The sequence below is a fragment of the Melospiza georgiana genome, chromosome 3 (genome assembly GCF_028018845.1).
Source record: "Melospiza georgiana isolate bMelGeo1 chromosome 3, bMelGeo1.pri, whole genome shotgun sequence".
NCBI classification, from domain to species: Eukaryota; Metazoa; Chordata; class Aves; order Passeriformes; family Passerellidae; genus Melospiza; species Melospiza georgiana.
This window is the reverse complement of record NC_080432.1, coordinates 19,253,108-19,278,906: the sequence shown is the minus strand read 5'-3', so window position 1 is coordinate 19,278,906 and position 25,799 is coordinate 19,253,108. Positions and strand designations below refer to the sequence as shown.

At 39.7% G+C, this 25,799-nt stretch overlaps 1 protein-coding gene across 3 annotated transcripts in view; it reads left to right on the top strand.

The window, feature by feature from the left end:
* MACROD2 (mono-ADP ribosylhydrolase 2) overlaps positions 1–25,799 on the top strand; it is an 848,022-nt gene that overhangs the window by 549,964 nt on the left and 272,259 nt on the right. For all 3 annotated transcript variants that reach the window (XM_058019700.1, XM_058019699.1, XM_058019698.1), the window contains exon 7: positions 22,302–22,332. In XM_058019700.1, the coding sequence (XP_057875683.1) occupies positions 22,302–22,332 (31 nt within the window). The remainder of the gene's footprint in view (positions 1–22,301; positions 22,333–25,799) is intronic.

Here is a 25,799-nt window from a genome sequence, read left to right as displayed (position 1 = left end):
TAGTAATGATATATAATCAATACATATAATATGGAAACCAAGTTATTCCATTAAAAATCATATATGATATAGGAACATTTCAGAAGAGAAGAATAGAACTGTGTTTTCACAAGCTGAAGGCTAGAAAAGGCAGTATTTGATGTCTGTGCTGAGTTAATTTGAAGGCATCTAGTTTCAGGTCTGACTTTGTAATCATTAATAATCTTTCATTATTTCATCTTTTTATTATTTTTGTCCTTCTCCGTTATTTTTTTTTCACATTTGCCAATCATGCTTCTGACTCTTACCTGTAAACTTTTTTAAACTCTTGACTCTTTAAAGACAATCATTTATTTTCTGCTTCTTACTTCAAACTGCGTGCTGGAACAGCACAGAGATTATGATAGTGTTGGATTCACCACTACACAGAGCACATTTTATTTTCCTCTTGACTTCTAAGGGGCTTCAGCCGATTTTATTAAAATAATAGAGACAGCTAAGATCTCCTGCCAGCCCCTCCCCCTTCCTCCAAGTCCCAGCAGCTTGCTTTCTCACTAAAACATAAATGGAATGTTTTGGAAAAGGAATTCCAAAACCTTAGCCATCATCTCTTACCCATTAGAGGTATAAGGAGTTGTTTGATATGTTTTCAGTTAGCAGAGAATGAGGCTGGAAAGGCTGATTTGCCAGCAGATTGGTCAAAATTGCAATAATAATAATGAAAAAAACTGTTTGGTTTTTTTTTTTTACCAGATAAAATCTCAGACATACGTTCAGCAAAGGGAAAGATCAGTCTACAGCAATCTGCTACAGCCAAAGACATGAGATCTTGACAGCCACTATCACAATCACTCAAAATATTACCCTGGTAGTTACAAATTCTTTCCTAAAGATGCCCAATCTCTCTATGAATCAGCTGGGGAAGTAAAGTCTCTTTTCAGGATCCTTTTCAGGCAAATCCCAGGCTCCAAATGGCAATTCTATATATTTTAAAGCTTTGTCCAGGCTCCTGCCCTAGTAGTTATTTTGGTATATTTTTTAGCTGCCTGTTTTTTAGCTTTGCAGTTAACTGTGCACTGAGGCAAGCAAACCACAATAACATCTCTCTGGTTGTTAGTCATGTCCATCCTGCACCCTGTGCAGACAAAAGCAGCGTGCACGTCACTTCCCCAGTTTGGATAATGAGGTTTTTCTGTCAGCGCATTCACCAGCAGACGCCCCTCTGGCTGCTACAGCTGCAGGCTGTGTGGGCTGGCACACGAAGCCTTTGTCATAAGATCTCTGGTGTGTGGGTCTTGCTTCCAGGAAAATGATGTATAGGGTCTTTTTCCACCCCCCTGTAATTAAATCAGCCCGTGATCGTGATTGAATTATTGGTCTGACCGAAGAAAATCCATCTTCTGGCAAGTTGCTAAAGTAGCAGGAATGATTTCTGTTGTCCCAAGAATTGTCCAGAAAAAAAAAAGAGACTTTGGGCAGTGATATACTGGCAGATTAAGTCAGAGCAGGCTTTGGCATAACCATGTTCCTGCTAACACCCAAATAGGAGTGACACAGTTGGTAGAATAAAGGCAACTCATGCAACCATCTTCAGAGAAGGGATGACTTAGATTAAACTACCTAAAAATAGCTCCAGGAAGTAACCTACAGAAATAGGTTAATTAAATAGTGAATGGGCATTGGGAGAACAGACAGGGACTAATGTGATCATTAAGTTGACTCTGTGCTAAATTTATTCAGTAGTGGAATTCAATTTTTCCCCAAGGTTAAAAAATGATAATTCAGGAGTGCAGAGAGTTGTAGGGCAGCTTACGTCAATCTCCATCCCCTTCCACTCCCCAGCAGAAAGCACATCCCTTAGGGAAGGTAACTCTATACAGATATTTAATAATAGTTCATTACACAATTAAAACTGCAGGATTTTCTGGTTACTATTTTAATTTTTAAATGGATTTATTCTGTGAAGTTTTGCCATATGACAGTCAGATTACAGAGGTGGGTCTGGTGACACCTACTGTGTCTGAAGCTCAAGACAATGGGAAAGTATTTTGGGAGGAATGTCAACATTCTGAAGCTATTCCCGCTTTACCCTGTTCATTGTTAGTTTTTCTGAGGTATTTGCTGTAATGGTTGAAGCTGGGGGTGTTGATGGATATGGAGCATGTAAACTTCAGCTGCTGATATAAGCTTAGTGATCTTTATGGCTGTCTTTATAGTTGAATTCATGAATAATAGATCAGGTGAGGAAAATGCAGCACTCTCAAGCCTTAGGCAACCCAACCTGGCCAAACTCAAAGACAAGAGAACAGTGGGAGATAAATAATCATTTTGCCAACTTTTTCTCAGCTTGTTTTTACTGGGATCATCTTTTTTTTTTTTTTTTTTTTTTTTTTTTTTTTTTTTTTTTTTTTTTTGCTGTGGACCAGTCAGCAACACATCAGCTTCAGCTTTGTATATCACCTAGCTGTGATGTACCTGCCTTGCAAGGGGAATGCTGGCCATGATGTGACTGATCCCACATGTCAAACTGAAGGACACATCTATTGGAAGAAAGCACCCTAACTGGTCTTTTACCTGGCCACAACCTCTGCAAAGGAGGAGGAGAAGGAATAACCGGAGTTTGGTGTCTCTGTAACACTGGTGATATTCAGTGCTGCTGACAGGATCCAGAAAAGTCTGGAAGAATTGCTTAATCCCTTCCAGGGTAGAGAGGGAGAGGGAAGGTTTTACAGCATGAGGCTTCAGAACCGGAGGGGCAAAAGAGATTTTGCAGGAAAGCTTCAACATGCAGAGACGTTTTCCTGAAACCTGGTGTTTACTCTGTGTTGCTAAAAGCAATGAAATGCCATTGGCAAAGGCAAGAGGTGATGTCCTGGTGTTAACTTGGATGTACTTAGTGAGGAGAGCTGGGAAAAAACCCAGCTTGTGGATGTGACCAAAATCAGAAATAGCCAGGTGGGACGTTTTGGCTGTGGGGTTTGTCAGAGCAGCATTGGGGTTGACTATTAGAACTCCTAATAGTCATCTCTCCAGGAGAAGTCATTGTGCTCCACAGCTATGTCACCTTTTAATCCTTGGCCCCTGGCTCTGGCTGTTTCCCTAGGATGGGAGCTCTGGGGTAAGAGCCAGTCACCAGCTCGGTCTTCCAGCCTTGGATGACTCCACAGGCAAGGGGCTGCTGAGCTGAGGAGCTGCCTGAGGCTCTGTGTTTTTGCTTTGTTAGGGAAACAGGTTTTTAATGTGTGGAGCTTTTTGTAAGGTAACATGATTATGTTAATGATGTACCTGATTCGTGCTGGTAATTTATTACATCATGCAAATGACTCTATGAAACCCCAGCCTTGAGCTTTGCTATGAGGGCAGACTGCAGAGAGCAAGGACTGACTGGAAAAGCTGCTCAGAGAGCTTTGATATTTCTAAAGTATATAAATTCAGAAAACTCTTACAGGTGGAGTGCACAAGGCTATTTCTACACAAAGTTTGATTAGCAAAGTGCAGCTAGCGTGGGAAACTTCCAAAAAGATATTAGAGGTATTTTCCAGAAAGAAACAGCAAAGGAGAAAATCTGCAAGCATCTGTTTGATAAAACATAATCCAGCTGGGGTAATTAGATCCCAGTAGGATGACTTCTGGTTTTATGTCTCCAACCAAAGGTTGATTTACAGTAAGATGTCATCGCTTCGAGAAGGAAAATGGAATATTTAATAAAGATCAGGGTAACAAAAGCAAGTTATTTTTGAATTTAGGAGCGTACCAAAATGTAAATTAATTCTAAAGTTTCTCACTTCTGTATTCTGATAAGGTGAAAAGATTTTTTATCCTTTTGTTTGTTTGGGGTTTTTCAGTTGGTTTGATTTGGTTTTTTTAAGTGGCTGAAGGTTTTCTTTGATGCTCTGTAACCAGACATTGTCTGTCCAAAAGCACTTCTCACTGGGAGGGTTGCTTGTATTGCACTGTTGTTATAGGAAGGCAGATAATGTGGCCAGTGTTTATTAATGAGTAGCTGATGGGACACCATTTTACTACTAAAAAAACCCCAGGAAAATTATAGAGCTTTGCAGACCCTGTGGAAGATGTGTCTGATCAACTAGTTTGCTGATGTTTGAAGTGACCAGAAATAGCAGAATTCCAGTCCATGTTGCTCAGGCCGCTGCTTAAGATGCAGTGGGACATCTCAAAGTGAGACTTCATGCCTCTGGAAAATAAATCCTTGAGGCAGTAATGTGAGTAAAGCAAGTGTGTGTATGGAACTGAAATTCTTATTCAATTGTTACAGAAAAACAATTTCTTTCAGCAGAAATCCAGGAGTGACTTGTTTCCTGTGTTTTTTGTTTCTGAGCTCCTTTTACCTCATGAATTCATGTTTACTCTCAATGTTAGGCTCTTTTGACTATAGTTTTGAAGTCAACATGTTGAAATTGTAAAGAAATAATTTATTTCAATGGTTGAAAATGGGAAAACCGTCTGCTGTTGGGAGGCAGCTGTATGAGGGCTGTTTGGCAGGGCTGAGAATGGCGTTTTGTGGTTTGAAGGCTGCCTGAGCATCTCGGTCTGTGGGACACAGCAGCTTTCACCTTCCCACATGGTGCTGGGTCAGTGCTCACACTGTGAGTCTGAAAATAAAACCTGGGCTTTTGCAAGAAGCATCTTTCCCCTGCATTGCCACTGTGGATGCACAAGCTCAGACTGCATTTTGTTGTTGCTGGGAGCAGAGGAGTTGTCTGGGCTGGCAGTGGAGCAGTGCAGGCAGATGTGCCGTAGGCTTGAATTCTAGGTCATGCAAACTCAGGGAAGGGTGTGGGCTGTTTCCAGAATTTCTTCTGCTGATCTAACTTAAAAAAGCTGGGTATAAGGAGAGTTCATCAGCAATCAAAAGAAATGCCCAGATTTTCCACCAGCTGCAAATTTCTAGTAAAAAGCCCAAAGAAACAGAAAAAACAACCTGGATGTATCCGGCTGCTGCATTTCCAATTCTGATTTTTTTTTTTTCATTTCACGTTATTTTTCATTTCACTTTTTTTTGGTGAATACACTAGGAAATGAAGTTGTTTCATTTTCTACTGTGGTTTGATGATACAGGAAATCTGTTCCAGGTCTCTTAATGCTGCAGAAGGGCTGCCACAGCCATGTGTTAAACAGCCCTGGTCTGGCATAAAATCATTACACTGGTTCAATTTCTAAAACCTTGTCATATTAGGTGTTACATATCTGCACCTCACTACTTTTTTTCTGGATTAAAATTTGTCCCCCATAGTACAGCCAGCTCAAAGCCAACAAAAACTTTGTATATGGGGTTCTGTCTCCTTCAGCAGAAACAGTCATGAGCCCATCAGAATCACATTAAACTTTATGACACTGAGGTATCCACACATTCACAAATCCTCTTCTGGAGAGTGTTTTGTGGCTGTAGGAATACTTTGGAGGGTGGGGAAGGCCCAAGAAGCTTGGGGCACTTCCTTCAGAAGATGCTTAGAATTACCTAGCTCATGCTAATAACATGAATTGTGCTTTTATAATGTGAACAAGTTAGGGTTCAGCTGAAAGAAATGCATGAAACTGAAAAAAAATATATTTGAGGCAGAGTAAATACTTGAAGAACTGTGCAACAATCTTAATTCTAGAGTTTTGTGACTTTTGGATGCATTGGCAGGCCTAAAAAACACTTTTAGACCTATTGCCATATACAGAATATTATTACAGTAGATCCCAGGAACTAAATGTTGTAATAGGTAGCTCAGAGAGCCTGTCTTTCTAGAAATGTGCAGGAGATAGAGATGGCTGAATAAAAGGAAATACCTTGCCAAAGGAAATACCTTGGGAGGTTCAAAAACACTTTAGTTTGGAAGTGGCCTTGACAGCACTTGTTTCCCCCACTCCTCCCTCATTTTTAATGTCATGGCATGCTTCTATAGCAAAGCCTGTTTATATGTAAATAGTTCCTTGATGGAGAAATTGCCTTAGTCAATATGCAGCAGCCTTCCTAGGGCTCACAGGTTTTACAGGGCCAATAAAATCTCTTACTGTGGTATGCTGCAAATAGGTTCATTTGAGTGGCATATTTGTCATATTTCAGTCCTTGAAAGTCATCACCCATGCTAAGACCCACAGAGCTGCTCCCTCTACTAGTGCATTGGGGAAAACAATCAGAAGAGTCCAGTGAAAAAACTCCTGGGTTGAGATAAGCCCAGTTTAGCAGGGTGTCCTGGTTCAGGGCAAATTTTGGTAGAGAACCCCCAAAGGGGCTCCTCTAGGAAAGCAAATTCAATTGGTCCCTCCCCGCAACCGGTTTGGGAGAAACTACCTCCTTGGAAAAAAATGGAAAAAGCCTGTTTATTAAACAATAAAACCTAAACAATATTAAACAATAAAAACCCTTGCTGCCCCAAAAGAGATGACAAACTGAGAAAGTCCCCTTGGTGGGCTGTAGTTCAGCTCACTCAGTCTCTGATCAGTCCCTCAGTGCTGGAAATGCTGCGGCCCAGGCCGGGCCCGGCCTGGTGGGCCTCAGGTGCAGCTGCCGGTGCTCTGCTGGTGTTCAGGCCAGAGCAGGTTAAACAGGTCCAAAGAAAAGAGAAAAAAAAACACAGCCCAGGGAACTTCTTTGCCTTAGCTATTGACAAGAAGGCAGATCCAGTAAAAGAGTTCAGTAATATCAGAAAGGGAGTAGACCACATTAGATGAAGCCATTGAAAGTCCATTGTGTGACAGGATTGGCTTCACCCCCACCACAGGGACAATTACAGAGAACAATATGCAGTCCTGTTGTTTTTATTTGAGGAGATCACTCTTTCTACTACACAAAAGCCAATATTGCAAAATTTGAACATGAGGCTTCAACAGAGCAGACTCAATATCAGCAGAGGCAAATATTGGGAATGCCATCCTACTACATCTCCAGGCATTTTACTGTTGATCCTACAGCCTATTCCCCTGTAAAGGATGTGGTGTTCCCCTCTGAGTGCTGTATTGCCTTTCAGCACTAGACTCTGAGCACAGACTGTGTAAAATATACTGCCAGTCTCTGTCACATATGGGTACTTTCCCTTCCTCACTAGTACAATAACAGATTGTTGTTGTCATTTTAATTGTATTTAAAGGCAAAGATGTGCCTTATTCTAATTTCTGATGACAAAGCTTGATCAATTTATGCTGTTTCTCATAATAATTATTAGCCTAGACTCAGGATTAAGACAGTGTGGATTTCTCTGTGAAACATACAACCTAGGTTGTGGTGGTGAGTGCCTAACAGCTTTTCATTTTGCTTCCTCCCCCCCTGTATTTTTTTTTTTTTTTTTGAGTAAAATTTATTTACTTGCTAGTTTCCTTTTGTATCTAATAATTAGGAGCAACATAGGAAAATGTAATTTTTTTGACATGAAATACAAAAGAATAGACCTTCCAGCCGTTTATGAAGTGAATTATTATGCAATAGAAAAATATTGATACTGCGCTATAATTTGAATTAGTCCATTGTTAAAGTGCATTAGGTATTCACTTCCTGAAAATTAAAGTAAAGCAATCAGGAAAATCATAGAATTACAGAATGGGTTCAAAGAGACCTCCGAAATCATCTTGTTCCAAGCCCCCTTGTATTGGCAAGGACCCCTTACATTATCCCAGGTTGCTCCAAGACCTGTCCAGTCTGGCCTTGGACACTTCCAGGGATGGGGCATCCACAGCTTCTCTGGGCAACCTTTGCCAGGGCCTCATCACCCTCATATTTAAGTTTCTTTTCTCCCCCTTGCTCTTATTTACCCACACAGCTCTATGTAGGGACAAATGTTGTTTTGTGAAGGAAGGGAGTGTTAGTATTTAATGAAGTAGGTTTGCTACTTGTATGTCCTTGGAGTTGCTGCATTAAAATCCTTATATGATAAATTTATGATTTACAGTGTCTGCAGCTGCAGGCAACTGCTCTCTGAAACTCTTGGATCTTACAGGTGCTCTTAGAGTAAAACTGGTATCCTCATTGCCTTTCCCCTTCCATCCTCCATCATTGCAGTTTTCCTTCCAGATCTCAGGGCTTTTCTGTCCATGGAAATCCATGGCAGGTGTCCTTCACTGTCCTGACTGATGGCATAGCCATATCCTCTGGAAACTCTCAGGGCTTGCGGAGAAAGGACTACAATTTTTGCTAGATCATGTACAGAATTTCTCTCAGTCATAATATGGGATTGGCCACTTTTTTTTTCCATGCCATAATGCTAGACTTAAGGCCATACTGGTTCTAATATGGTAAAACATATTATGTTTTACCATATGCCAATGTTAATTATAGGTGAAGTGGTAGCCAAAATCCTGAAGTGTATTAAAGTTGGTTTAGCTTAATCTGTGTATTTTAATTTTCTGCTTTTTAGTTCATAAAGAATTTGTAGCTTATCTGGACTGATCCCAGCAGCTGAAGAGACCAAATCAGTCATAGCTTATGCTTTTATTATTACTGGTGTATTTAATGTGGCTGTTTAGGGACCCCAATGAAGAGGTAGTGTTAGCTGTTAGGATTTGACAAAGTGAAACACCAACTTAACATTTGTCGAGTTTTTTAGACACTAGGTTTGAAGAAATATTTTGAAGGAGAGAAATGAGGAAGCTTTGTGCTACACTTGTAGTACTACCAGCCCAATCATCCCAAATATATTCCACGTACAGCTAAAACCACAGCATTTTGATTTATCATCAGTCAATTTACCACTATTTTTATGAGGAGAGCTTACTGTCACAAATATCTGTAAAATAAAATAATGTCTCCTTGAGAAGAAAAGCCAAAACCTTTAGCAGTGCTCTTTGTCCTGTGGCCACAGGTCACTCGAGCGAGCTGAAGGCAGAGCTGCTGTCACAGTGCTCTGTGTGCCAAGGAAGGCAAGGGCTGACTTGGCTTGCGGTGTACGGACTGAGAAAGGTCAGGGTCCACTGCTCAATAGCCTGTAATGTTCAAGCTATTTCCCTGGTTTATTATTAGAACAGCTCAAGAATTGGCTGAAAAGTCACATGTATTGGCCTCCCTGCCATCTGTTTGCTGCTACCTGCACTTGGAATTGCTATTTTTGCCCAGCTCTGCCCATCTGTCCTGGGCAGTGTGTGCCCCCTTCACTGGGATGAAAGTCTTAACTTTCTTGTCTGGACACTCTAGAGAGAGTCTCCTACTTTTTTTCTGGAACCAACTAAACCATGAAGGCTTGTGCTGCAGTGGCAGCCTCCCTCCTTGCTGGGTATTCTTGAGAAAATAAGCAGTGTTGTTTATTCTGAAATATTCATAGGATGGAGGAATCAATAGCCTTTGGAAGTTATGGATTAGAAATCAATTAGCAAATGAGAAATGAGCAAATGAGCTGTTCTGTCAATGGAAGATGTTAACGGCAGTATTAGGGGGAATGGTGTCAGGACCAGTTTTGCTCCATATATTTAACAGTGTTTCCAGCAGTGCAGTATAGAGGATTGTAATTTACTGATGACTCAGAATGACTGACATTATATATAGACTTCAAAGACTTTAGATAAAAATTGCAGAATCCACAATGGAATCATGTAAATTGCTAACCCGTGCATGGACTCTTAATTAGTTGTAACTCCTTGGGGAGAAATTATCTGAAAGTGATTTTGGATGACTTCTTGAAAAGAGTTCTCTCTGGAAAGGCAAATCAAAAGCTCAACTTTTAAGATGTTGCTTGGGATGGTATGTTTCTTAGGGGGCTCTATAATGAGAATGCTGCTCTCAGATGGAACAGTGAGTTACCAAAAAAATATAAGATATAGCATAAGTAGAGTTTTGTCAAATATTTTAGATATTATTAACATTGTTGTATTCAATGTGTTTATGAAAGGTGAGCATAAAACACATCTTTTGTCATAAAGTTAAGGCAATATAATGTTTTATGTTTTGGATTCAGAGAGCTGTTCATTGTGCAGTCATGAAGTATTTCCTAAAGCCTCCTACAGCAGCACATTGGGAAGAGACAAAGGAGGCCAGAGGGAGAGTCTTCACAAAGGAAGTGAGGACGCTGCCTGGTGGCAGCAGCAAATCCAGCAAGGAGCAGCAGGGTCTGTATTCCCTTGTATGATTAGCACTGGCTAGCGTGGTACACATTTCTTGTTTGTGCCACAGAGAAGCACAGGCACATCATGCAATAAACTCCCCCACTGGCTTTACAACTTTACATACAAAGATAGCCTTTGCTCAAAGGACATCTGCAGAAGCAAATGGGATGGAAGACTTGCTCTCCAAAACCCTGTCTTGGTCAGGGCAGAGGAGGCTTGCAGTCATTTGCTATTTTGGCAATTGCTGTCCTGATGCAATTCTAAAATCACAGGGATTTTATCTTACAACAACACCCCAAAACTGTGCATTGTGCCTGTTTGTTCATAATTTTCTTGATAGTTATGCAGCAAGTTTGCTGAGGAGCGTGTGAAGGGCCGTGCTGGGTCAGCCCAGGTGCAGAGTGTCTTAGTGCCCTGCCTTGGCTTGGCCAAAAGCTGATGCTCAGCTTTTGGGGAGTGAAGGGATGGGGTAACATTTAGTGGCAGTTGACAGAGTACTTCCCTAGCCCTGGTTTTCATCACTTAGGGACTTTTTGATCCACAGCTTTTATCTCCATGCTTTAAATTGCTCATTGGCTTTTTTCTTAGGTGAATTCATATTATTGATTTTCCACTCGCCTAAGCTTTTCTCATTTCTGTGGCATCCACGGTTTTATGTGAAGAAGAATCTCTTTTTATTCATTTTTAATTTGCAGCACATTGGTTTCATCTGATATCCCCTATTTTTTTTCTGTTCACCTGGAGGTTTGAGTTGTAGTTACAACAACTGAGGTTCCTTCAAGGTGTCTGTGACTACATTACTGTTGTAACATATTGTCACTGTGTGCAGTGTTACAACAACAGTTTTGTTGTATTAGCTCTTCTCATGTGTAAAGGGGAAAATGCTTTAGATGAAGGGATTTTGTTTGTAGTTCATTTTCATTTTAACTTCAGCTGTTTGTTTTTTTTAATATAGAATTAGTCTTGATTATCTGTTAAGTTTAATGCAGTGTTACTTAGTGCTATATTGCAAATGATTTAGCATTGTAATTCAACTCTACAATGTGATTATTATTTAGATATATTTCTGTTTTCACAACTAGGTAATTCTTGACTATAATAATAATTTTTAGATATTACTTGGTTCTTGAACTGTTGTTTAATAATGTCAACTTTTAGGGAAATAAACACTGTGTCTCCATCTACTGGATACACAAAGGGACCTACGCATTTTGCCCATATGTAATCTCCTCTTTGCTAGCAAATGTGGGAAGAATTTAGAAAACATGAGTGGGAGGTCTGTCAGGTGTGGGCAGTGGATAAATGAGTCCCAGTCTGTAGGGTTTGAGGGGAGGAAGGACAGAAAGGGATGGAGGGATTTGTGCACTTTCCAAGGTACAATGTGCAAAAGGTCAGAGAAAATGTGGCAATGCCTGTAGGAACAACAATCAAATCCCTTAACTAGTTGAAGAAACGTTTAAAGGACTGTGGAAACAGATGGTGCATGAGTTAAAACTGTACAGGAGCAACTTACCTTCTGCAGTAATTTCAGCAAGACAGTTATTTCTGTGGTTGTTACTCTCTCATTCAATCACAACATGCAATTACTATAGCAAACCTTCTGTCATATTGCACACGTTTTCACACTTGTCAGAGGAAAAGTCATAAGATTAAACAATATGGTTTAAAGTACTGTTTAGTTATGAATTTCATAACTGTATTTTAATGCAAGACAGAAGCTTTCTGTTGGAGTAGACCTTAAAAGTAGAAGAACCAGGGGAACAGACTGTGGAAGAATAACAAGTAGTGTTGGCCATACAAATCCCAAGAGCACAAATGGAAATTTATGCATGTTAATGCCTTCAAATCAGTCTGAAAAGAAGCAATTAGTGCCCTGAAAACTGAAATCAATAGGTGCTTGGAGAAAAGACAGCAAAAAGAACTGGGGCTTTAGTACTCTACCAACATTTCCCCTTTTGCTTTTATACAGTCTTTACCATAGCACATGGTATGGAACCTTTCAGTTAATTCTTAATTCTCTTCAAGGTATTTGAAAACAAGAAAATATAAAGCATCTAACCATGCTAAACCTTTACTATCTTCAGGTAAAAGTTCTTAATTTCCTTCATTCTCCTCCCTGATTTGGGATGTTTTGGTATTGGCTGGTTTTTTGTTGGCTTTTCCCCTTTTCTGTGTGCTATATTTGTTCTCCAGAACTAATATCTTTTGATATAAACATAGCTGTATATGTATATATATATAAATAAAATCTGCTTTTGTCTCTCATGGTAAATAGTTTACATGAATGATAAATATTAGTAATGCAAGTGGTTATTCCTTACAATGTTTCTTGAATAATAATGTGTCTCTGGGTTAGACCTTCTCATGTCTGTCTTTCCTTTAAAAAAAAGAATAAAAAAGGAAAGCAACAGAACAGAGATTTCAATATGCCTATTTTTTCTTCTTCTTTTTAATGAAAAAGGCATCTGGGGTTAACTCAACCAGAAAATAAAGGGAAATCAAAGTGATAGCTATATTTTTGTGTTTCATTTTGATTGCACTGTGCAGTTTTCTTCATTTGGGAAATATGTATTTAAAAAGAGAGAAAAATCTTTATGCCTGTTATTCACTTCTGCTGTTTTTGCCATTTTAAAAATATACATACCAGTTATTTCCATACAGAATGTTTGAAAGCAGGAAGAATTTGAAAAGTCATTATATTACTTGAATTCAATAAAAAAAACCCCTGTCTAGATCATTATATTAAACAGGAGGACATAGAAAATTAAAGTCACAGTTCCATTTAAAATTGTTAACCTTGTATTTTTTGCAGCAACACCTCTCAAGAGAAGGAATATATGTCTGTAAGAGAATGAAAGCTGAAGGAATTAAGAGAAAATAGACATATTTTTTAAGATTTTGGGGGGTTTTTAAGATTTTTAAGATTTTAAGATTTTTTTCTACTTTTCCCATATGTGTGACGGCCTTTTTTGCATTGACATTTATTGCGACAAATCTCAACACATTTGCTGATGCCAAGGAAAGTGTTGTGCAGATTCATTCAACTTGGTAAAAAACACTGTTGGGGCTACTCAGAATGAGGAAATGTGCCAGAACCTGCAAACCTGGATTGGCCTCTCTTCAGGACTCCTCATTTTCTGAGTGCCCTGTTGAAGACATTGCCACTGATGTTTCCAGAACCTTCTTTCAGGCAGCAAGTGTGTTGTTTTCTGTTTTCTGAACCAAAGCCAGTGTGCCAGAAATGAGGTATCCAGAGTTGCTGACCTGTTTTGGGTAATACTGGTGGAGTTTAACTTGTTTATTTGTGTCATTCAACAGCAGTTTGAAAGAGGAAAAACCAGTGGTAATAGGATTTGGACTGCAGCTGAAGCTGAGGGTTTCTCCTGCAATGGCTCTGAATCAAGCCGCAGATGGTGGTGAGATTCCTGTAGCTGCTGCTTTCCTTGCACAGGCATTCCAGCAATGCTGAGAGCAAGGCAAAGCCTCAGGAAAAATTGTAAAGTGGATCTGAGAGCAGATGTGCCCCAGCTGCAAGGGAAGTGATAATGGAAGCAGTGAATTTGGAGTGGGGTGGATGGCGGCAATCTGTGATCGGGGAGGAGAGTGCAGAAGGATGGAAAGGAAAAAATGATGGTGTGGGGGTAACAGCAGACAATAAATAGGGAGGGTAAAAACAGTGCACTGGGGGGACTCTCAATGGCCATAGAAATGCCTGTAGGGATTGTGCCTGGGGACAGGAGAATGTAAGCTAAAAATATGAATAACCTCCTTGGTCTTTAAAAAGAGTCTCAAGTTGTCTTTACTGTGATTTATGTCACCAGACCTCCTCCACAGAATTGCAGTCACATAATCCACAACTGCTGTTATTTATTCTGGATAAAGAAGGCAGTTTTGACTGTGATCTCCCTTGACATTTTCCAAGGTCTGTGCCTGTCTCATACCTTTCATCATCGTGTACTTCTTCAAGGCATCTCTCTTACCTCTCGCAAAAAGAAACATGCATTGCAGTGGCTCACCCTGGACCAGAGTGACACAGACGTTACAGGTTAGGGGAGATCAATTGCACAGCCCTGCTCCTCTTCACCTGGGAGGATCTTTGATGTGTTGACAAGGTTGGAATCCAAATATGGCATGAACCCACTGTATTGCCGTGGTTGGGGTGGCAGGAATGATATAAAATAGCATCTCACTCAACAAGGTATTCTCCCTTTTTCATTTTACAGTCTGTGTCAATGGCAGTTGAAACTATTAGACCTGCATTAAAATTACAAATTACTTTATATAAATGGAAGCTATAAATATCGCAAATAGTAAAAAACTAAAATTACACTGAGGTTCAGAAGTTGGTACGTCTAAAACCTTCAAAATTAAGGACATTTAGTGGAAAGCCTCAATATCCATCTCCCCTTAATTTACTTCATTATTCTTGTTTGTCAGAGTATGATCTCACTGCTGTGTTAATATCATTTAATAACTTTTTCTTGCAAGGTTGGCTCAGATCTGAATCAAACCACAGTAGAGGTGCAGTGGTATTTCCTTGAGTGTGTTGGTTTAAGTGAAGCAGTAAGAACAGGCTAACCTAGTCTTAAGGATGAAGTAATTGTCACTGTTGTCAGTAAATACTTTTGTTGCTGAGTATCTCCTTTCTAAAGCTTTTATATCAATATATAGTCTTGTGGTTTCTTATTCCTTTTTCTTTTCATTCGAAAATATTATAAATGTAAAGCTACTATTGATCTGTAGATGTGGCACAAATTGATTTGAATGAGGGACCAAGACACTAAAATTGAGCTCACTAAGAAATTGCTAGCAGGTAATTATGTGGATGCCGGCAATGCTGATGCTGCATTAGGTGTGTCCTCTCCTACCAAATCTTGTGGGCTTGGGCCAGGCTTGCAGTGCCTGTGTCTCTGAGCACCATGTATGGCTCAGCACTGGCATTTCCTGGGATGGAAATCTCCCTGGGCTTACCTGGAGCCTGCCTTGAGTCTAGCACATCTGATTGTCACACCAATGCACAAAACTGAGGGTTCTGTGTAATTCTTAATTGACTCTTTGGAGAAACAGAGGGGATTTGCTGAACTTGGAAGTCCCTGCTTGTCTCATGAAGGTGGAGAAATCTGGCTCAACATTTTTCATTAAAAGTAATTTTAAAGTGAGTCAATGGAATAATATTCCTGTGGTGAGGACTCAGAAGAGAGAGAGTGAGTGTTCCTGAATCTTTCTGGTGAGTACATATGATTTCCTCTTCTGAGGGAAGGATCTGTTTCACCTAAATTTAGCTTGTGAATCTAGCTTTGCTCTGTAGTCAACAGCTCCCCATGAGAGCCATTCATTTGACCTAAACTAGGTCAAATTACCCTCTTTATTAACTGTAGAGAAAACCTCAGGCCAGAAGTCCAGCCTGGAATTGGAAAGCAGAGATGAAACTGGATCCCAGCTTTCCTCTTAGTAATACACACATAAGATGAGGTCTGTGGATACTGCAGGATCTTGTGAGTAGAAATATGTCAGTGGGGAAGGCATGCTCAAAGCCTTCTGTGCAGGTGCCTTGGCAGGCTGAAGGAATGGAATCCCTTCATACAACAGGTGTTTTTCAGTTAATATGATTAAACAGCATTATTAGTCTATGGAAAATAGTCCATAACCTTCATTAAAAAAAAAAAAAAAAAAGGGGGTAAGGGCTGTATCTGCATTGTTCTTGCGAAGGAATTTACATTTTCAAGCTCTTCTTCTCAAAGTGGCACTGAGAGTTCAGGGACTATAGAGGCAAACGTAGAAACTGCTCTGTAGCACCAGGAGGCTAGTTGAATGTTCCTTTCTGTTCTTGAGAAAGGAAGAATGATTTTTAATTTCTTGCTCTTCAGCATGAAGGAAACTCATAACTGTTCTCTGCTGGGGCTGAAAGCACATCACAGATGTGGTTCAAAATCAGTTTGTCATTCATTTCAAGCCTGCTTTGGCACAGGATGGTATAGAAAGAAAAAAAATAAATCTGTTCTAAATTTGCATTTGATATTTTATTCTTTCCTTATCATCTGCATTTTTACTGCTTTAATTGGTATTTCAACTGCAATGGCTTCTAAACATCCTAGGCAAATGCTGTCTTATAAGCCCAATTATTTCTTTCTAATTCTCTTTTTTACTGTGCAAAAGGTGGACTAAAATCTGGCTGAGTTGCTGTGATTTCCAGGGTGGTGGTCTGTGGCACAAGGTCCAGCTGGAGCCAGTCACCAGTCCTGTACCCCAGGGGCTGACTGTGGGGCCAATGCAATTAAAGATCTTCATTAGTGACTCAGATGATGGGGAACAAAGCACCCAGGGGAGTGTTCAGAGAGCAGAGAGCTGGGAGGGCCGGTGTTTAAACACAGGAATTGACTGACTGACTCTCTGGTTGGTCAAACAGCACAAGAGGCTGCCCACAGACATTGTAGGGTCTCCATCTGTGGAGATATTCCGGCCTTTACTGGTCCTGGGTGACCCTGCTTTGAGCAGTCTGGCTTCATGTCTCAGTGTTTCTAAATATGATGATTTTTAAAATATGCACCAAACTGTTAATTTGTAGTTCCCCCATAAGTTTTTCACTTTAACTACAAATATTCAAATAGTTTAGGGAGAAGAAACCTCACCCCACAACTGAGTTTGTATGTGGAGAAATCAGGTTCTTTGACTCAATTGCAGTCCAGACCTTTATCCCAGCAGTTAATTGAGCTATTGCTTTTTATTACTGAAAGATTCTAAATTTGAAAAATGTTTAAAACTAATTTAGTGAGATTTCCTCAAGTAGTGAACCATCTTAATTTAATTCCACATCACAATGCTTTACTGTCTCGTGTAGGTCATTGTAGCATCTGGTTGCAATGTCTTCAAAAAAGAACATATCTATCTTAAATTCATGTCAAGTTAGAATATACAGATGCGTTAGAATATACAGATGCTAAAAAGAATTTTTAATTTTTAGTAGTCATTCCTCAATATTTTTTCACCACACATTGTTGAACAAATGTCATTTGGTTGAAGGTTTTTATTACTTCAGTAAAAAAAAAAAAAGAATTGACATTCAATATGTGAACTGAGACGCATAACTTAACAATAAGAATATTGTCACACAGCAAACAGGTCATCAGAGGATGATCATCCCCTGCAGCACCTGATCTGTTTAGTTTGGTAAACTGGAAATTTTAAAGGTACTATTTCTAGCCATTTTAACCTCTTAAGTGGCCTCTCTCAGTAGCTGCTGTCTGTGTAAACAAACAAACTCGAAGAAGTCCTCAACCTTTGTGGTAAACACTTACCTAAAGCAGTGGGACCAGCATGGAGGGGAGACCTGTGGAGGTCCTCTGGAACCCTGACAGATGTTTGTTTTCTGGGCTGTGCTGAATTTCCTTATGCACTTGCTGCAAGTTGTTCTAACTGCATAGTGGTGCCTTCAATCAGCTGTCAGTAGCTTTGTGACAGGTTCACCACACACTGGTTTGCCACACAGCTGCTGAATTTTTGACTTAAATTTGATTATTGCTGCATATCATTTTCTAAACTTGTTGTTCTTTGGGAGAGTCTTAAACCACAACACAGAAAGGATATTTCACGTTGGGTCTGAACCCAAGCTTCAGCTGTAGTTGCTTGACCAGCACTTCGTTAGCTGTCAGCAGCATTTGAGAACCTGGTATGTAAACTTTCAGGCTTTGAAATAGCTGACTGTTTGTTTCCACCAAAAAAATTCCCTCCGACGTTTCTGGCACTTGGGTGCCCAGTGTTTGACTCTGGTGAAGGGAACCTTCCAGTGTGTGAATGAGGGAGCTTGTACAAATGCCTAAAGCCTGGCAAGTGACATGCTGTTTCAAGACATTGGTTATTTTTGAGGTATAGAAATTGCTTTTTCTATTATTTAAAGACATAAAAAAATGCTAGTATTGTCTGTCATGAAAACTGAGCTTAAATATTGTCATATTCAATTATTCCTTTTTTTTTCTCTTCATGTTCAGGATAGGGAATTATGTTGGAATTCTCTATTTATGAATAGAGAATTTTCTTTGAATGATAGTTGCTTTCAAAATCTGTTGTTTGCTAAATTATGGTTCAGAATTATGACCAAAAGAGAAATAATTTCAGGAGAGAGACTGGAAAATAGCATAAGATTTTAATTTATTTTTCTTCCAGAGAGCAGTAGAAGGATTTTAAAAGGCAAAAGGATAGTATTATAGTTAGTAGTTTATTAAATGATTTGGTTTATAAGTTTGATCTAGTAACAGTAGCAAAATTTGACTTGAGTGTTTGATGTTGCTGATCTTAAATATGTGTATAGGCACCTTGTGAATAGTTTGTGCAGCAAAAGATGTACAATAGTCCCTGAAGTTTATAGTTTTATCGTGTTTTTCGAAGTTCAGTGTTTTCATAGAGCATGTTTTTTTGGGAAGCATCTAAAGTGCACAAGCTTTTTAGGAGCTTAGGCTGATGAACAAGAATATCAGTAACGCAAGGTGCATGAAGGAATGGCTCTCAAACAGGAGAATTAATCCTCTTCATAAGATGATGCAGTGAAATCAGAGAAGGGTTTGCGTTTGTTATTTTTGTTTGCTGTGTTACATGCTGGAAGAAAAGTGCTTACCTTGCATGTGGCTTGGTTGTGGCAGAAATTACACTGGGAGACCAGTTCAGAATGCTGAGCACTTAATTTGAAGAAAGTCCTTACTCTGTGTAAGCAATTAGGAACTGTGGCTGCAGTAGGAGGCATCTGGTCATGTAGACTTAGTAATTGTATTCATCTCATGTATAACCATTAATACACTGCAGCTCAGTGGGAACTAGAACCCCTTGATGTAGAATAAGCCCTTAAGCATTTAAATACCCAGGTGCTTCTTACTGAAATGTCTCAGAGTCCAGCTTGGCCTCCTCATGGTGACTGTTGTAAATGTTCCTCATAAAGCTGCATTACATTTCATCCTAATTAGCACTGCTGCTGCAGCCTTGGTAAAGACACATTGGATTAAAAAGAACCAGAGGCTGAGAGCCCACATTTCTCTCCTACAGGAATTAAATCAACTTCAGCCTTACAGTATTCACAGACCTGATTTAATTTGGCCTCTTTGTCTAGATGATTGCAAAAGCACAGTAGCAGTAGGAAGCTCCTGCCTTTGTTACTTGTGTTTAACTTCAAAGTTGTGTCTGCTTTGAGTGCTATCAGGGTAGCATTTCTTATTAGTCCCCAAATAAAGCAAATATGCTATTTTGGTAGCAAATAAATTAAAAGTTCATAAATAATTAGTGGTTACCATTAACAAATTAAGATGATAAATGTTTTTATTGTGGAAATACAAATGAATGTTACCTACTGTGAAATGGATTTTTTAAATTGAAATCAGATATATAATTAAGTTGTTATTAATTAGGCACAGAAAAGGTTAGAAACCCTAACATCTTTTGTCCATAAGCCAAATATTGTAGTATGTTGATATCCATGCTGTGAATTCTCCATTACTGCTCTGCCAGTAATTTCAACCTGGCATCTAGACTAAATTGTCTCCCTTGGAGCCAAGAGGAAACAGGGCTGATATGTGATCTCGGGCATGGGTTTTTCTTGAATGAATAAAAGCACTGTCACATTTTATGAAATTACATCTGCTGGTTATGTGCTGTGATCATCTCTGAATGAGGGAGAGGGCAGAGCTCATCTGAGTTATGGCACAGACCCATATTCCAAAGGAACTTGATGGGATTTGATACAGTCTTGTAACTCCATTCCAGATCTGTTTCATTTAGCTGCATGACAGAAACTGAAAGCAAGGTAATGATTGTGCCTACACAAGAATTTTTAAAGTGTTCAGAAACACACAGAACACACAAATTGCCAGCCAGAGCTTGCTGAGTAGCCTCAGAACACGTTACTCTGTGAGTGGAGATGAGCAAGCTTGACAAGTGGCTGCCATGCAGAGCTGGAAATGCTGTTCTCATCTCCTGTCTCTGAGCAGAAATGAGAAGCAAGCTTGTAGGGGGATACAGTTTGGGTAAATGAAGGTGGTATAGAATGCAATCTTATCCCCTAAAGAGTTGCAGCTGAACCAATTACTAAAGATTAAGAGCAGGCCTGATGTTAACAGGCCACAGCTGTAGCCAGTAAGGAGAGTGTTATAAAAGAGTGGATTGGGTGATTGAAGGATCTGGAGTCAGTTGGCTGCTGTGAGGACAAGGAAGAGTCAGTTCCTAGAGGAGCTGCCTACAAGAAACATCAAGGAGGTACAAAACTCTGACAATATGGAACCCTTGCAATGTAATGACAACAGAAGCTTCTTCCCCTGGAGCCCTCAGGTGCTTGGCTCTAGCACCCCAATATCCAGCTGTGGTGCCAGATGTTGGCACTGTGTGCTGAGCCTGCCCCACAGTGCAGTAGCCAGTCTTGTAGACCCCTTCAAGGTCCCTCTCAAGGCTTTAAGGAGGTTCATGTAAGGGCTCTGTGAACTTAGAGGTGTTTTAGAACTTTAAAGATTTGTGCTCTTGCTCAGAGCCCTGTCAGCCCTTTCCTGTGCAGAAGGGAGGAACCTGCAGTGACTGGGGGGAGCTGCTGCTCCTTGCTGCCAGGGGGATGCAGAGCCACCCCACCCAAGGTCCCCCAGGTGGGTGGGTGGCTCTGTCACACATGTGGGAACTGCAGTTAGCAGTGGAGATGTGTCCCAGAGACACCATGTGGGGTGTTGCCCAAGGAGCCACGGGATTGATGGAGTTCTGGAGGTGCTGCAGGACTCTCCCCTTACCTGGTTGTGGGGCCAGTAACAGAAGGAACCATGAATACTCTGTTACTCCTTTTCTGAGGCAAATGAGTGTCTGAGTCCCATGCTGTTACTCAAATTCTGCAAAGAATAGAAAACAAAACACTTGTTTGGAGCAATTACCTCTTAACATGTGGAAACTGCAACAGTGGTGAATTTTGAGATCTTTTTCTAAACTGAACAAAATCATCCTTTATGTTTCTCTCTGATTGTTGAAGTATCTGTTGCCTCTTCAGCCTGAGCTCTGTAGCCATGTGATGGTTGTTTTTTCTTTTTTCTACTCTATTCTTCATTTCTTTAAAGAGCTGATTGTTGTGATTTATTGGGTACAAACTACAAAGCTAAGTACTTTTCAGGATGTAAGTTGTAGTGGCTATGAGAAGGAATGAGACTATAATTCTCTTCCACTCTATTTTAGTTAAGTATTTTCAGAGGGGAGGGGAGGATGTATTCTTTCCATTAGACCTCTCCTTTCTTAATCACCATTCCCTAATTAATTCCCTGGTTAAATATAAAGCAAGCATTAGCTTTGAATAATGTTTTCCTGTGTGATTAAGTAAAGAAGAATTTCTTTCTTTTGTATGATGACTCATTGCTGGGGGATCTGGAGGGAGCCTCGGGGTGGATATTTGAGACTTTGGTCCCAGGTGCTCTCATACCTTTGAGCTGTGCCTGCTGTCAGTCCAGAGGTGGGAGGCAAAGGCGATATCACGTAACAGCTGAACACCAAGAAAATTGCCTCTCTCCTGAAACGTCAGCTTTGTTTTTTCCTGGTGGAAATCTGACTCTGGCTCATAGAAATGCAAATCTCAAGACAACACATAGAGCTAGCAGGAATGCAAATTATTGTTCTTCCTGGCACAGTGTCTGCAATATTTCTAGTTGCGTGTTGTGTATTCTTTGGTGTCCAAGCTGCCCCAAAAATGTGCTCTTTTCTTTTCACCAGCATCTTCCAGTTCCTCCCCCTGTGCCAGTTTGCAAACCTTTGGCTTGTAGCAGTACAGCTGTGTTGGGTCACACCGTAAACCACATCCAAAAGAACTGAGGTCAAGAACTGAATCAAAAAATGAGATTATAGTGAATGAGGACATGGCAAAGAGGCATAACATAGTCTAAGCTGGCCAAGCTTATTTTACTGATGAAGAAATATTTTCTAACTCTAACCAGATGATATGACTTTGTTTTTTGCTACTGTAGTAGCTTATGGTGTTCATTTTTAGCTCATAGCATCAAATTTTAGCTCAAAAGGCAATTTTAAGAATGAGTCTGTGTTCAAATGTTGCTTGTAGCTCAAGATGTGAAAAAGAATGCAGTTTTATTAATGTGGCAGCAAGGAAAAACTATGGAATATGTTTCATATAATGACATGAAAATGCCTGTGATTTGACTGCTGTATCCATGAATGCTGAAACATATAATCTCTGGGTGTTAAAAAACAGGCATTTAAAAACACTCTTGGTTTTGATAAAAAGTATGGTAAACAGAAATCCCACTGATGTTTTTTTCCTTTCATATGTTTTACAGGCCTTTCCCTGTATTTCAACTGGAATTTATGGTAAGACACACCTTTGATGTAACTTATTCTTACTCATTTTTCCCTATTACTATGGTATTTCAAACAGTGATATTTCCTATCAGATGTCTCATTAGTCATTTTATCTCTCCAATATATTTATACTGTGTTAAATAACAGAGACCCAAAGGCTTTGGCTGTGACTGGATGCTGGTGTCCTGGGAAGTGGGATTCTGTTGTGCACAGCCCTTAGAGCTTGTGGGCCAAAACCTGAAATTGTGATTTCCTTTCTGCACTAACTCTTAAACACGCTGCTGTTATTTCAGCAAGGGAAAAATAGGGGTCTGGCAAAATTTTCCATCCAGAAGGAAAGAAAGAAAGATGCCATGATGTCCAAGACTGGCCAAAAAAAAAAAATAAAAAAGCCAAGCCAGCTTGCTGGAGTTGCAGGAAATTGTCTTAGTTCCCTTGAGTTTTGCTTCCACCGTTTTGGTTTATTAATTTACATGCAAATTTACATGGCCTGAAGGAACTGGAAGGAAATGGTTATTGTAAGTCTCTTGCTTTGTTGTAATCATAAGGTAATCCATCACTAGCAGTTAACTGGCTTTTGGTTGGCGTTGTGAAAGAAGTGAGCATGATATTTGAAGGAGGAAAAAACAAGTAGTTCAATATTCAGAGAAAAAAGTTGAGGAATTGAGAAAACATGCAGACTACAAAGGGGATTTTTTTTTTTCCTTAAACAATAACCTATATGGATTTTTTTTCCATTTATATCCAATAAATGATTGTATGTTTGATTATTTGTACAATTTAATGTTTTTAAAATAAGGATGTTTTAAAGAAACATGAGGATGCTTCATGTGTTGAACTGTTGAAGGCCAGGTGGGATGGAACTTGGTCTAGTGGAACATTTCCCAAGGGGGATTGGAACCAGATGATCTGTAAGGTCCCTTCCAACCCAAACTGTCAATGATTTTATGCTAAACAGCAATAATTTTTTTAAAAAGCCATTATCATGTAACAATGTAGCATGACATAAGTCATGAGATATAGTAATTGTTAGATGAGGTAATTTGAGCATTGACTAATTAGATAATTCAGATTCAGGAGGGGAGAAATGAAGGCAGAAATATTTAGGCTTGTTCCTTCTATTTTAAGGACCTCTTATTAAATTTTTTTTTATGATTGTAGATCTGGAATGGGCTTCAGAAGGTAAAATCTAGTTCAGTTTGGGTGCTGTATTCCCTTCTACTTGAACTGCATTTCCGTTGTTGCAGAAGAACATGCAGATGCCATTTCCATGAGCACTAGAACTGGCTGAATAGAAATCTGGTTTCAGATAAAGCTTTCCCTCAGTTCTCAGTTTTGATCCCCCTTTTGAACTTGGAGGCAAGCTTTGCATTTTAGTCCTTGATTCATTGGCTTAAAACTTGATCTTTTACATAGATACATTTTTGTTTAATATACTTATTTTTGTTTACATTTTTTTTGTTTGGTACGTTTATTTTAGAATATCAAGCAAGCTATGATGAAACTATATGGAAATTACCAGTAATTGGGAGGTACAAAGAATAGTAGTTCACTTTATTTTAGAATTGGCCTAGTTAATAGAAAAGTCTCAGCAGGTGAGAAATATGGTTCCCTGAAGCCAGCAGAGAAAGTTAGAAAGGATCTCTGATAGGAATAGTGAGTTTATGGGAAGTTTTCAATGCTTTTCTCAAAGGTAGCTGTTGCATTACTGAAACATTATACACTGCAGCAGATGCTTTTTCTGTAATTGTTTGCTGTTTTCACTGCTGGAAATAAATTTAAATGCATTTGTGATAAAATGCCTGGCTTTTCTGAGGCTGCTTTCAGGAGTTTTTTTTTGGAGGGGGGAATACAGCCTCTATTTGATTGTACTGTTCACATTTTAAGAAATGTCTTTTATTTCTCAATTAAAAAAGTACTTCCCTTCTTTCCAGACTTTCAGATGCACTGCCTGAGAGTAATAATTAAAAAGGCAGCCCTGCATCTAGCTTCAGGTGTCAGTATTTTCAAGAATGTTTGATAGCAGTTGCATTGCTAAAATTACACTATGGGTGGTGACGTGTTTGCAATGTAAAGTACACACAAGCCCCACAAAACTGTGCTTTAATCTTTCTGGTTTTGTTGGGGTTTTCCCCTTTATCCATGCATATTCCTTTAGATAAAGGCAATGTCTAGGTGGAAAAGTGGGTCAGCCTCATTCCTGGTGGCCAAGATGATTATCTGTGCTGTGCACCCAACACTGGACTGTCCCAATGAAGCAGTATAGAAGGAACTTGCTGTTTCCTCATCTTGGATCCATACAAACAAATTCTTTCCCTTCAGAAACCCCTGGCTGAGGATGCAGTTTCTCCTACAAATTGAAATGCAGCAATTTGCTGGAGGTTGGCTGAGTATATCCAGTTTGAGGATGTGGGCTGAGTTCTGCTCCAGACGCCTGTAGATGTGTAGGTTGCTCACCTGCACTCTCATCCTTAGGACAGTGTTCACACTTCTGTGGGGAGCAGTCCATTCTTGTTTTCATCACTGCAGAGCACTCCTTTACTCCTATGAAAAGGAAGCTGGGAAGAAACAAGCAATGCTTTTCCTGAGGTCTTGGCAAAGGGTAGATTGCTTTCCATGGGAAGAGTGTTGGACAGAGGAAAAGTCTGCCCTCCTCCCCAGACTCTTTCCTAATGCTCCATCTCCACCCATCACGCTGTGGATGTTTCAGCTTGAACAAGTCACAGCCTTGGGAAGGCAATTTGGCTGCTGCACAGTGCCAGCAGGCAAAACTTGGGTTTTCATGTGCTCTGTTTAAGGAGTGCTGGCAACAAATCCACTCACAATGGATCTTTGACTTAGAAGTTTGATTCAAATGAGGGATTCCATCTTTGAAAAAAAGACATAGGCAGCAACCAATGCCAAATTTTTGTAAGAACTAAAAAACAAGTGAGAGTCTGCCCACAGGCACTCCGAGAAAAAAAATTCCCTACGAGATCCTAAATCCCTAATATATTTTCCTAAGAGATCCCTGTCACCTTTAATAAGCTTAAGAACTGCTAATTAGTCTAAGAAAGCAAAGGTTGTGAAGGTTTATATCCCCATGGATCCCTGGGTTACTCTCTTCCATTTCAATAAATGCTTTCATTTATACTGAGAGCACGAAGTTTCCCAAATAAAACTGTTTTGGGAGGAGGGCTGAGGATTTACATCCCTCCCATGGCATTAGGGAGGTACTGGAGTATCAAGCTCCAGACATCCTTAGGAGCTGTTTAGTAACACACAAACATAAGCCAGATCAGTTTGATTTTTAGGAATTTTTTTACATTTTTGTCTCTTTTTCCTTTTAAAAGCAATTTTACTATCTGTTTGGGGGAAATATTATAAAAATTATGAAGGAATCTATAGACAAATCTATAGTTCAGAGGGTACAAAGTGCTATTTTAGGCTGTAGTATGTCATATTTTTATGTCATACCAGTGGATCACCATTTACAT